This window comes from Pygocentrus nattereri, chromosome 10, assembly GCF_015220715.1.
Source record: "Pygocentrus nattereri isolate fPygNat1 chromosome 10, fPygNat1.pri, whole genome shotgun sequence".
Lineage (NCBI taxonomy): Eukaryota > Metazoa > Chordata > Actinopteri > Characiformes > Serrasalmidae > Pygocentrus > Pygocentrus nattereri.
In genome coordinates this window covers 19,204,125-19,218,712 of record NC_051220.1, presented here as the reverse complement: position 1 = coordinate 19,218,712, position 14,588 = coordinate 19,204,125, and the positions used below count along the sequence as shown (strand labels likewise).

Sequence of the window (14,588 nt, the reverse complement as noted above, 5' to 3'; positions counted from 1 at the left end):
GGAAGATTGATGTAGAAGGAGATGGAGTGGAAGTAATTGTGCACATCTGTGGTGTGTGTTTGTGTGCGTGTGTGTGTGTGTGTGTGTGTGTGAGAGAGAGAGAGAGAGAGAGAGAGAGAGAGAGAGAGAGAGAGAGAGAGAGAGAGAGAGAGAAAGATAGAGAGAAAGAGACAGAGAGAAGAGGGGCACTGTGTCATCTTGCCTGGTTCAGAGCTGTTGTACTTCTGTGTTGTATTGTATGTTTTTCATATATAATGGGTGCAGTAACACAGGGTTTTAGAAGCTGGAGCTGTCTATCAGGGCATAATGCACTCACCAAGCAGAGAGGAGACCAAACTTTGATTAGCCTGAAGTAATGATGCAGGTAGAAATTTATTTTGAAGAGTGTTGTTCATCACTGCAGACACAAGCCATTAAACTTGAGCCCTGTTTGCAGTGGTATTGCAATACATAACTGAAGAACACTTTTTTTGACATATGGTGAAAAAAAGTAATGCATTGTTTGGCGACACTTGTAATGCTATTTATTTGTACATCATTTAGAAGTGGAAACGATGTACGTTTGATCCAATGAATTCAATGCATCACGTCTTTCAGTGGTAGAGGGCTGGCAGGAAACATATTAAAGGCCCTATATTCTTCATTTGTCGTGTAATTTATTGTTTTTCTTGAGGTCCATTAATCATATTTGTGTGGGTTTATATATCACAAACAGTTGCAGTTCATTTTGTTACTGTGCCTTTTAGGAATGCAAATTTTGGCAAATTCTTTTGACCAGTAACTGACCATTATTAGTTGGTAACCATTAACCATGCAGAGATGACCAATGGAAACATCAAACATTACACTGGGTTTTATATAAACAAGGCTTTAGGCTTTATTGAAATGAAAAAATGCTTCCTAGTGTAACAGATATGACAGTGATGTATTTACTTTTTGCCACATATTACTAACCCAAGTTAACAGACGGTCTGACTGAGGCCAGCTTGAAATTCATATACATAGTTCAAACAACCTAAAGTCAGTAGTTTAAAGTTTTTGAAGCTTTTTAATTTGGAACAAACACATCTGAAGGTTATAGCTTAAGGCTATGCTCAACAGAAGCAACATTATTTTTTACAAAAGAGTCAGTTGTAGCCTTCCTCAGCACTGTGTCATGTGGAGTTAGTCTGCTGTGCAGTCTGTTGGCCGGTATGCAGAAGTTGCTAACCTCCACAGCTCTTGATGCCATGCGTCACCCCTTCTCCCTGAGAACATACATAACATAGTTGGATATCTTTCCTTGGTTAATGCTTATGAATGTCTGCTGCTGATATGTTGCATCAGTGTACTTGTGCTACTGCTGAACTTTAAAACAGCATTATATACTGAACACATCCCCTTCTTGCAAAAAGTGATCCCATACAACACTCTTCTAAGCCACTTGCTTCATTTTATTGTAGTGATTGGGAGTAGATTCCAAATCAGTCGATTCTTCAGCTCCAACACGTCTGGATGTTGGGGTCGAACCTTTGCCTGGACATAACTGTGATCTGTAGCTGTTCTAAATTGTGTCAACAACATTTAGGATGGTTTCATCTCTGATATATACATTTGTCAATGGGTTTGGCACTATTGGTTAAAACGAAGTGGAGTCAAGGAGTCATGCTTCGGTTTTGACTCCAGAAAATCCAGAGTAGAGCATCACAAAGTAGGGATACCGGAATGAATTGCTCTCTTGAATACATGCATACAATTCAAAAACGGTCCTCAAGTGGAATTAAAAACCTGTTTATGTCAATTGTTCAATCAGTCGTTGTGCTTTCAAGACTGATATGTGATGGTATAACATTTCATCTGCCCATTTCGGCACGGATATTAATACACCTTAATCTACTTTTCCTCATTTTTTGTCCCCCTGACGCATCTCAAAAGAAGTTCTATTGCTGTATTAGCTCAAGTAAAGTGTGTTGGATGTGCCTTCAGAGGGGCAAATGATTGACCTGATGCATTTCCCTTTTCAAATCTGGGGGAAAAAGGTGCAAAGATGTTTATATGCCACAGCAGTGAACTACTGTAAAAAGGTGTAATATTTCAAAAGCATAATGTGTACATACTGTACCAGTGTGTGATTGTTTTTTTCTTGACATCACAAAACCAACTGTTTTTGCAGCTTATTTTCCATATATGAACTGCATGGACTGTATCTTTTGAAACAATATGCTACAGCAAACTCAAATAAATGAGGAAAAATTCAAATGTACATGAAATGGGCCTTTCAATATTTCTATGATTTTATGATATTATAGTTACATGTCATGCCTGCTATTTGTCAACGTAGAGAGAAGAGGAAACAGAAATCTTGGTGCAGAATAGCAGACTAGCCAACAAAATGAAATAAGCACATGCATCTATATGCATATATGCACTTCTTTTCATGTACATCTATGAATTTTGCTTTCAAGTTGCTATTTTTCTGCAGTTTACTGAGGGGGTGATTTTTGCTTCTACCATCAATATGACAATCTCGATTTAAATCAGCTTCGGTGGCTTGGCTTTTTCAGCACAGTCATTTTTTTAATCTTTTTTGTTGGTTGGCATCCAATCCAATTCATTAGATGTATCAAATGCAAGCTAGCAGTTACATTTCGGCTGTGTTTCTTTCACAGAGAGGCGTTTGAGGAGTGCCGTTACGAAGCTGGAACACTACCACTCCACGGTACCGCTGCTGCTGCTGGATGGAAATGAGCGCCGGCCAATCAGCTGGCTCCACTCCAGGGTAAGGAGAGACTGATGAATGCTGAAGTGTTATGCCAGTGCCTTGTGTGTTCAGAGGTTCAGTGAGTACACACAGGCTCTCAAGAGCTATAATTCATGTAAAACTGAAAGCCTTTTAAAAGCATTCAATATGCAGAGAGGACAGTGTGAGTGTATATATGTACATGCGTGTTTGTTTTTGTGCACTTGGTAGGACTACTGGAGAAAAACTGGACTTTGTGACAACTGGGCTATAATGACCAACAGAGTGCTCCTTTGTAAAGTGCTTTTTACAAAAGCTACATGGTTCAGTGTTTAAAACTGAAGGGCAAAAGCATTTCCATTTTCAAACCACAGCCACTTAGTCACTGAAGGTAAGGTTAGGATTAAGGTCATGGTTAAGCCTATAAAATTCTTATTACTAGAAAAGGCATGAGACCAAGATTTCTTTCCTAATACATGTACTGTTATTGAAACCTTAAGCGTCAGCCGATTCTGATACCAACCCAATATTTTTCTTTTAAAAACTACTATGCTTTAAAATGAGGTATTTCAATTAAAGCATTCATTTAAAGATGAACATCTAAAAGCAGACTATCATGCTCAGACTTCTCAGACACTCTGCTAAGCCACAGGAAGGAATACATGACATGCAATATTTCAGGGTATTTGTTTCAGGACTCCCTGTGATGGACTGGCGACCTGTCCAGGGTGTATCGTGCCTTTCGCCCGAAGACTGCTGGGATAGGCTCCAGCACCCCCCCGCGACCCTGATGGAGAAGCGGCTTGGAAAATGGATGGATGGATGGATGGATGTTTCAGGACTGTATTGCAATCCTTCATTTTTTCTTTCCTCAGAAATCCAATCTACTATATTCTGCTGATCTGAACCTGATACTGATAAACATTGATACAGATTTGCCATCTCTACTCATTACATATATGCACTTATGTATCACTGTTTTTGATCTAATTAATAAAATGGCTGTTTTGTGTGTACATTTAATGATGAATGGGCCAAAAATGGAAATGGACCAGAGTTAATTAGAAAAATCTCTGGTTCCACTTACATTAAAAGTAAAGTGTGTTTTTTATCCTGTAAAGTTATCATTTTGGAGATAAGAGGTTTTGTTTTGACAGCAGTGATATACAGCACTGTACAAAAGTCAGAAGGCACCCTTCATTCGTTTAATTTCCATGCAACACGAACATTAAGTACGAGTTATTCATTGTTCAGCATTGAAGGCAGAAAACATATTAAACTGAGAAAATTACACAGAAGTCTAAACAACAAAATATAATATCAAGTTTTTTGCCTTGCAAGAAAAGTTACATTTCAACAGTGTATTGTAGGCTTCTGAGGGGAATGAATTTCATGTGCAAACTGTGTGTCAATTTCCACCTGTGGTGAACTTTGACATGCAAATTGGTGTCCTTAACCAGTAGTGCTGCTACTTTTGTTGTGTTAAACTCTGAAGGGGCGGCACTTCATATAGCACTAAACCACCAAAAATGAAAAAAACAATAAGCACTGTCAAACCTTTTACCATTTCTTTCCCACTGACATTAAATAAATAAAGGAAAGAGAAATGGCATGTTGCATGTCAGTTGGAAGATTGTATTATTATTATTAACTTTTGTACCCTTTTTTTAGATGAGTTAGCTCCATTGCTAACTGCAGCTGTACAAATGTCACCCCACTGCTGCCAACAATAGGTCAGTGTGTGGCACTATTCTGCCGTCAGGGCAGAAATACTGGATATACTTATCTTCCCTTTTGCATCCTTCCTGTTTATGTTTGAGTTAGCTAGTTTGTTAAGTGCACTGATGTGGAGGATTTTGTTTGTTGCCAGTTTTCCAGGCCAGACGCAGTATTGCTTATTTCACATGAAGATGCAAAGTACAGATGTCTAGTATGACTACAGCTTTAGAAGTTTGTTGCATATTCTGCTTTCCTCGATCCAACTAATCCCAACACATTCAGCGATGTTGAGGTCTGGACTTTGGGGTGGTCAGTCCATTGTTCTGAGAACAACAGGAGCTTCTTTGTTTTAATTTTTCTTGTTAAAGTTTGTTTTAAGTTTTCTTGTTTTCTATCTCTATCCTTTTGTCAGAAAGATGTTTTGGTGGTCTACCAGGTCTTGCACTGTTGTTACAAGTCACATTCTCTAAACCTTTTGATCATTTTTTGAACTTGGGAAACTCCATTATTTCACTTGTTTTTCTTTGACTTTTGCATTTCTTATGCAACTGGATTATTTCATATTCTCCTTATAAATATCTCCTGAAAAATAAACTTGTACTTAATGGCTGTTTTGTCTGTAAATTAGATAAGGGTGGTCTCTGACTTTTGCACAGGACTGTGTTTATAATATGAAACATATGGATTCCTCTGTGTCCTGAGACTGCATAAAAACAGGTTTTGTGTGTGTGGGCCGTGTTTTTGTGAATTTTACATAATTACTCTCCTCTATGAACCTCTGAACCATTACCCGATATCTCAGCATAAATGTCTGTAGGTTTTTTTAATTAAAGCATTTATTGATATATGGTGATGACACTGCTGACACCAATGTTTCAGATTTATTACATTTAAGCACAAACAGAACTGCTCATCCAGAACGCCTGCTAATTATCACATCATTAGATTAGTCATAATTGGAGGTCAAATCCTAATGTCAAGCCTATTCAGGTATTCATTTGGGGCAAATCTCTGCTGATATGAGTGTTATATCACTGCTTACATTGTTTGGCTTCTGTTTTATGGAGCTCTGTATTCTCTAACATGAACACTTTTAGTCTGAGGTGTCTTCACCACTTCAGCCAAGTGAGACCCTTCTTCAGGATCAAATACTGCAGTTGCTTTTCTTATGTCAAACATTTCCTTCATTTTTTTCCAGTAAGGACTCATATTTTCACCACTTTTTAGAAGTGGGTAATGGTCAAAGCCTTCAATATTGACTTCTTTTAGTGTGGTGTATTTCACTCAAGTGGCTGTGAGTGAAAGGCTGATTTGAAAAAGATGAGTAGAGTGCTGTGTTTGTGAAATGAGCCTCAGGCTTTACAACTGACTGAAGTTATAAAGCTTAAAGAGTGCATTAGATCTCATTAGATGATATTTGCATTTCTCAGCTCCTGTCCTAAAGTACCCCTGTGCTGCACAGTTTAGTGATTTTTTTGTGCGATTTGATATTTTAGAGTAACTCATTTGAAATAGATTATCAGACATCTGCTCAGAAAAAATAAGTAAACAAATATAGTTTTAACAGTTTAATAGTTAAAAGACACTAAACAAAACAGTGTGCTATATGACATAGTGAGCAAATCATACGATTTGTTTTGTTTAACTAATCTTGTTGACAGTTCCAATCGGTTCTTTATTGCCACTTAGCACACACTGGAAATTTAAATGTGGACCTCATTTAGAAATGTATATAAAGAGAGATAAAGAATATACCCACATGTGCACGCCTGCATACAGCCACTAATCAGACATGAATCCACTTGAGGCATTTAAGTTGCACACAGGAGTGGGATAAAATCTGTCACCGTTTTTGTCTCCACTTAATAAACATGTGTTGTCTCCCTGAAAATGAAATAAATGAAAAATCTCATTTGCTGGGTGATTTTGATCGCCCACAATGTTTTGTGCTTGCAAATGGACTCTATTGGTGTACAGAAATTCTATATGGGGAAGAATAACCCCAGTGGTCCTCTGTGCTGCAAACACAGTTCTTCCTGTTAAGAACAGTAAACACTCCTGTGCTGGGCTCACTTAGAACAGGTTAAATTGCTTTCTATAGTACACCTGTTTGGGGTCTACTAGAATAAATGTACATGCTTCAATGTTCTAAAACACATTTCCTCATACTGGACATCTCTGTTTACCCTCTGTCTGAAATGCCCTGTTGGGGCTCTTGTGTCTTTAAATCCCCCCTCCCAATGAGGCCAGCGTGCTCTGCTTGCTCAGCTCGCCCACTGTGTTCTGACTGGTCAACTGCCAGAGTGCCATCCTGGAACTTGTTCCGCCCCTTCACCCCTGTGGCTGTTTTAATAATGGCATTGGTTCTGCCGTATCAGTTTGAGTCCAATCCTGAAAGTCAGGTAGAACAAGTTTGTAGATCTGATCCACCTTTGCAAGCTAGATTGGAGCAGGATACACACAAGTGGTAAGTTATTACTTTGTAGCTGTCTCGTGTGAGGGCATGCCAAGCTTGCTAGATGGCAGGCAATAAGGATTGTGTTACGAGATTGTGTCATCTAGTAACTAAAGGAAAAAGTGCTGGAAGTTTAACAAGACGCTTTAGGCAGCTGAGAAAAGTGGTTTCTATGGGCGAGAGTTACTCCCTCTCACGTGTACTTTTGGGCTTTGTGACTTTGCAGACATGCACAAAAAGCTCCTTAACATGTTAAAGGGAAGGGAAAAACTGTAGAAGCATAATAGGTTCCCTTTACCTCAAGTCTTTAACTCATTTTTTACAACCCTTTAAATATAGATGCATTTGAGCTATCATAATCATTGATATTCACTATTTCAATGACCCTTCTAAAATGTAGTGTAGTGTAGTATAGTTGCCTTGCAAGGTAAGGTACAGTCATATGCAGAAGTTTGAACACCTCTGGCCAAATGACCAGTTGATTTTCTATGTGAAAATTAGTTGAAACATCCTCTACTGCAGAGGTGCCCTGTCTCATCCCCAGAAGGCCAGTGTGGCTGCTTGTTTTTATTCCAAACAAGGTGAAGCACACCTGATTCTGTTCAATAATTCAGGTCGTCTCTGTCTTCATACTATTGATGAGGTGTGCTCCTGCTTTGCTGGAATAAAAACCAGCAGCCACACCAGGCCTCTGTAGACTATTAGAAATAATGGTACGGTGCAAGTACATTTTTCGTTCATCAAAGTACAAACAACATCAAAGTACCTCAAAGACACAACAGTGGTTTTAAGGTCCAATTGTACCCCTTAAATATTTGTTTTTGACCAGGTGAAAAGTACGTATTTATACCTTTTCATAACCTCATGTTTTAAAACAGAACAATAAAATAAAAAGCATGGAGATGAGACGGGGTGTGTGAAGTCAATACAGCAAATATATTTTCAATGAATTATGAAACAATTATGTTCCCTGACTAAAGATACTGAGATGTACCCTTGAGGGTACCACCCCAATGACAAGAGGGGTACTGCCCCAATGACAGTTTACTACCTTTATTTCTGAGAGTGTAGATGAGTTTGGACACCCCTGCAATATAGGGAACAAATTTAACCCTTGTGTGGTCTTGATCTGTTTGTTGCTCAGTGGTCTGGTGGACCTGCCACATCATTGTTTTTTAAATCAATACAGCCGTAACAATTTATGTAAAAATACCAGATGTTTAAAATGTCACAAGCGGCCAGTGTAGGGCTCTCTTCCAGCAGTTGTAGCCAGTCAGCAGTCTGTCCATGTTTCCACCCTCACACACACACGCACACACACACACACACACACACACACACACACACACACACACACACACACACACACACACACACAGACACACACATATATACACACGCAGACACACACACAGCAGGCCATGTATGAGGAAAACAGAGTGAAGGTACACAGCACCTCCACCCTTTTATTCCTCGCGGGTTCACCCCAACATATTGTGTGTAATATGTGGTGTACATATATACATATGGGGTGTACAGTGTGAAGTCATTGAAGTCAAATGTGTTATATGTTCTTCACAGAAAATGAGCAAAGGCTGAAGAATCTGGGGTTGACATCATAATAATTTTTTTTTTTTTTGGTAAACTTTGAAAAAACACCACACATGTTTAAATATGGCAAAAAAGTATTCTATTCATTTGATATTCTATTTATATATTTATTCTAGTTTAACATATTGGAAAAATATAAATATAATATGTGCTGTAACTTTTGCACAGGCCATATGTTATTGTTTATGTTAAATTTAGCACAGAAGTAATAGTTATGTATGAAAATGATGTTCTCTGTAGAGGATCTGTTAACATCTTCACTTTGAAAAATGTAATTTGATCAGGGCTGTCCAAACCTTTCCATCTGACTGTACATTAGATTTTGGGCTGAGCCATCACTTCAAAAACTGCTCATGTTTATAGACCGCTCTGTTCACAGTATTCACGTGCAATGTTTGTAACAATAGAATGGGTTAAACAAGTATTCCAAAGCTATCCCACTGAAAAAGATATGAGCTGCTGTCACTGGAAAAAGCCATTATCAATGTTACTCAGAAAGAAAAAGTAGATAATTACAGTGGCATGTTAGTCAGTCAGTCATGTCCTAGTGAGTGATTCACTAATTACCTGTAATGTTGCAGGAAGGGTGACTGTGCCACGCAGAAGCTAAATGCCATAATTAATGCCTATCTAGCTTTGTAGATAGGCCGTAATTCATAGTGCTGTGAATAATGGAATGCCCCAATGTCGGCTGAACACAAAAGCTGAAAGACAAAGCAAACCCTGTTATTTTGACAAAATGCTAAATTAACGTAATGATTCGGGTGTGAAAAGCAAAAGGCACAAAGCATGTACGACTTGATTGTCAAGCTCAAACTGCTGTAGGATGACTTGTGATGGGAGGTTGTGCCAAAAATATTTTGAGAAGCTTCACTCACATTGTTGTCCATGGTGTCAAACTATCTTCTGTTATAACGCTGTAATTATATGCCATGCTGGAAATAAACCCTTTCATGTCTTCTGCCATGAATGTAAAGAATTTATTACCAATCTTGTGAAATTGGATGTTCTCAGGTACCCCTGTTACAAAACTATGCATTTTTTTTGCAAATTACATGCATGATTCCTTATCAAGAGAGCTGTACGTGCAAATTTTAAGCCCATTAAAAATTCTTTCATCCCTTTCTATCTTACTGTATCACTTACTGCAATGTGAAAACAATGTCTCATGTACACCCAAATAATTCTGTATGTGTGGAAATATGACTTAAGAAGTTAAGAAGTTGATATCAGTCCTTAGCAACTGTAAAATTTCCACTCTTTATTCCTGCATGACCTTTTATTAACGTTGACTGTCTACACACACATTACCATTGACCCAGCGCACTTTATGTGGCATTACTGCCACATGCCTTTGTGGAAAATGTCACTTGAAATGCTTTCCATGTGGGGTTTTACACTAGAATCTGTCACCTCTTTATTCAGGCAAGGTTGGGAAAGTTGTTGGACTGCTTAAAAATAAATCTGCTTTTGGAGCTTAAAAGTAGTAGGAACTTGGCAGGGGAAAAGAACATGAGGTCATGCATTTTGTGTTGTTTGTCTCTTCTTTCCTCAGAGCCCTCCCGCTTCACTGCAGATATTGATAGAGGCAGAAGGTCAGCAGTTGATCCTGTCTCTGGAGAAGAATGAGTAAGTGTATCTGTATCAAGATCCAATAGCACACAGACACACACCGTATGAAAAATGATAAAATGTCACCCAAGCACTCTCTGTAACACATGGCCCACAATGTTTCATTACAGAACATTTATGGTTTGGATGTACTTAAAGAATCTTTGAGAAGTCTTTTTAACCTTGCAGTCTATTGCCAGTTTTAAAATGACTGTTGATCAATGGCATTTCTAGTGTGGAGTATAGAACATAGAGTAAAGAATATCTTCTGTTTAAATTTCTACTTAAGTACTTCATTTTTAATGTAGTGAAGTACCATGAATTACTAGAGTTAATATGTTGTATTATTTTGATGAACGGTTTCTGTTAAGGAGACTTGTGTGAATGCAGATATGAGAACACAGTTCAAACATGGGCAAACCTTTGTTTAAAGTTGGAGGCAAACACATATAGCTAACTTTCTACCTTTTATATTAGTTCATCAGATCATCAACATAAAATGGAATTCCACTGAGTTTTCACCATTCCTGCATAATTCAATCACTAACATAAAACAAAGTCATTGAGAGTGGTATGATGCGAAATGGTTATTTGTAGAGAAATGTAATGACTCTTTTTTTACAGTGGTGGGGACAGAAACCTAGAATAGGAAGAGCTACAAAGCAAATATTGCTGTTTTATTTGACAACTTCTTCTGTCATTTGAGCTTTTAAGTAAAAAAAGTAGAGAATCTAAAAAAAAATTGTTCCAGTACTGTTTAGCATACTATTTTACTAATTTATGTATTTGATATATATATATATATATATATATATATATATATATATATATATATATATATATATATATATATATATAAATATATATATATATATAGTCTCAGACCAGTGTATTTGTAACCATGTTGTGTAATGTAATATAATGCGTATTAATTATTGAGTTCAGCTGTTTCAGCCGCATCCATTGCTAACAGGTGTATAAAATCAGGCACATGACCATACAATCTCCACAGACATCCACTGGCAGAATAGGTCATACTGAAGAGTTTAGTGACTGTAAATGTGGCACTGCCTTAGGGTGCCACCATTGCCCCAAATAACTATAACTGCTATTATCGTGAAATGTAAGCGTTTACAAGCTACAACAGCTCAGCCACATAGCAGTAGGCCATGTAAACTCACAGAGCACAGCGCCAAGTGCTGAAGCACGTTGCACATAAAAAACATAAATCATGATGGACAAATCTTGGTTTGGCAGATGCCAGGAGAATACCACCTACCAGAATAGTGTCAGCAGAAAAGTTTGGTGGAGGAAGGATAATGATCTGTGGCTTTTTTCAGTGTTTGGGCTTAGTCTTTTTTCCAGTGAAGTGTAATGTTGATGCTACAGTATACATCCAACATTTTGCAACAGTTTGGAGAAGGCCCTTTCCTGCTCTAGCAGGACGGAGCACCTGTGCACAAAGCGAGGTCCGTGCAGACATGGTTTGATGAGTTTTGTGTGGAGAAACTCCAGTGGCCTGCACAGAGCCCTGACCTCATCCCCAAAACCTTTGGCATAAATTGCAACATTGATTGCGAGCCAGACTTTCTCACCCAACATCAGTGCCAGACAAATGCTTTTTTGACTGAATGGACAAATGTCTCACAGACACACACTAAAATTTTGTCTAAAGCCTTTACAGAAGAGTGAAGGTTGTTGTAGCTACAAAGGGGGTGCAACTCTATATTAATAACCGTAGTGTTGGAAAAGACATATAGGTGTAATGTTCTTGTGCCCATATACTTTTGGCCGTATAGTATATTGAACATATAGAACTGCTGGTCTAAACAGTGTGGCCATTTCACCACTTGAGAGGAATAAACTGATTACATGGCAGCATACCTCCACATTCTACTCACACAGTGACATTCAGAGATCAAAATCCAGACATTCAGCTACAAAGGAAGAGCCATAGACCTTTAGGGGCTGCTATCCTGGCAATAAAAGGGATCTGCTTAAACAAAACTACAGTGAAATGAAGAGTGACTACAATGCAGAATGCTCTATCAGTCTTTCAGATCTGTTGAATGTGTTGAATCGTCAGTGTATGATTTTCCTTTCAGAGGGAACTTGTGTATTTCAGAAAATGAAAGAAAACTTCCAAGAAGGTTCACTGAACAGTGTCGAACATAACAAGTGAAAGCACTTTTAACTGAAGAAATAAAACGCTCTTTGCATGTCTTGAGATCAGGGAGCTGAGGTTGGTCTATATCCAGCACACAGTGACTCAGAATTTGACACTTTTATCTATAATGGTGCATTATTAATATGGGTGATATGAAAGCTTGTGTTTTTTATCTATGTGTCTGCTAAGTCAGTGTAAGTCTGACAGTCCCTGCCGTTTTAATTTTAATAATACACAGGTGTAAGGTAAAAAAAAAAAACCCTCAAATATCAGCAGCTATGTGCACCTAAGCAGTAGGGGTAAGAATCTCTGGGCCAGGCAGGTGGCTATGGGTAGGCCTTAGTAGATCACAAGGCTGTTCAATCAAACTGGTGAATAGTATTTATTAAGCTGCATTTTTGAAGATAATGGTATTAAATTGGTTTTCTATGCAAGCTTTTATCATATCAAGGCCAATCAAAATCATTACAGTGCAAAGTGCAGTCATATTCTCTGATCCCAAGCTCCACTTTATTTTCTCAGCACTCCAAGCTTTCAGCTCTTCAGCAGTTCGCTGGTGTGTTGTGTATAGATTTTAAATTTAAAACTCCACCTTTTGTCAACATATGTAAAAGACACCGTGGCTAAGTACGGTACTTCAACAGGAAATACTTCAAACAAAAACAAAGTTTTAAAGCAAAAACAACGTCTTTTTGGCCAACAGTGGTTTGAGTTAAATGACGCAGTGTTTGCTGGCTGCTAAACAGAACTCCTAATTACTGTGTCGTTTGTTCTGAGACCTCCCCCTGACTGCGATTGGTCCTAAACAGTGTATAATTTGTTCTCAGACCTCCCACTGACTAAAATTGATCCTAATCACTGTATCATTTGTTCTGAGACCTCCCTGTAACTGTGAATGGTTCTAATCACCACGTCATTTGTTCTGAGAGCGCCGCCTGACTGTGATTAGTACATTGCTTAAAGCAGACTTCTGTTCTTTTAAAGTGTATTTACAACAGCATGTTTGGCAATATTATGGTTTTGTGTATTTCTTTTGTCATTTGAAGGACATCATCAGCTTCTGTAATTTTCCGTCCAATTCCAAAGCAGAAACAAATTTTAAAAACATTAGCTTGTGATAAAAAGTTGCTGTGTCATCTTTGCTCTGTTAGTGTTGAGACATTATTTTCTTCGTTCTTTTACAAAACATAGAACAGCAACATCAGAATATTGAAGGAAATGTCTGTGTCTGTGCATAACTTCATCAAAAGGAAGATAGAAATGGTCCATAAACATTTTTTTCACACACATCATGGCAATATGGTGAGAAATTTTACAGGTTAGGTTTTAAGTTTAAGCTATCTTGATTATTCTTTATGTTTATCTCTGCTGTCCTGTTTATTATGTCATTTTCAATGGATAAAAAATGTGCCTGTGGAGACATACTTTATAGTGAAGAATGTTGCAGTGTCGGTTGGGTTTATATGAATTTTCTAATTGATTTCGATTCCAATTCATCCATCCATCGATCATCGTTGACCGCTAGTCCAGACAGGGTCGCAGTAGCAGTTGGGAGAGCAGAGAATCCCAGATGACCCTGTCCCCCGCAACTTCCTCCAGCTCATTCCCGGGGACCCCAAGCCGCTCCCAGGCCAACTTGGAGACATAATCCATCCAGCAGGTCCTAGGACGACCCGCTGGAGCACGGTAGGCGTCCAGGGGGTATCCTTATCAGATGCCCGAACCACCTCAGCTGGCTCCTCTCAATGTGGAGAAGTAATGGCTCTACTCTGAGCTCCTCACTCTATCGCATAGCATGTAGCCGACCACCCGACAAAGAAAGCTCATTTCCGCCGCTTGTATTAGCGATCTCATTCTTTTGGTCATTACCCACAGCTCATGACCATAGGTGAGGGTTGGGATGTAGATCGACCAGTAAACAGAGAGCCTTTTGGCTCAACTCCCTCTTCACCACTACAGTTCGGTACAGTGACGGCATTACTGCTGCCACCTGTCCCAGCTCACGCCGATGTCATGATCCCTCTTCCCATCACTCATGAACAAGACCCCAAGATACTTAAACTCCTCCACCTGGGGCAGGTCCTTTCCCCTTACCTGGAGTGGGCATGCCATCCTTTTCTGGGCCAAGACCATGGACTCAGACTTGGAGGTGCTGATCCGCATACCAACCGCTTCACACTCAGCTGCAAACCACTCCCGCGAGAGCTGGAGGCATCCATGTGATTCTGCCAAAAGAACAACATCATCTGTAAATAGCAGAGACGCCACCCTCCGGCCTCCACACATAATGCCCTCCTGACCCCGGC

At 38.9% G+C, this 14,588-nt stretch overlaps 1 protein-coding gene across 2 annotated transcripts in view; it reads left to right on the top strand.

Annotated features, from left to right (window-relative positions):
- Window positions 1–14,588, top strand: part of adam12 (ADAM metallopeptidase domain 12) — a 185,124-nt gene that overhangs the window by 26,158 nt on the left and 144,378 nt on the right. For both annotated transcript variants that reach the window (XM_017713419.2, XM_017713418.2), the window contains exons 2-3: window positions 2,649–2,758; window positions 10,060–10,133. In XM_017713419.2, coding sequence (XP_017568908.1) covers window positions 2,649–2,758; window positions 10,060–10,133 — 184 coding nt within the window. The remainder of the gene's footprint in view (window positions 1–2,648; window positions 2,759–10,059; window positions 10,134–14,588) is intronic.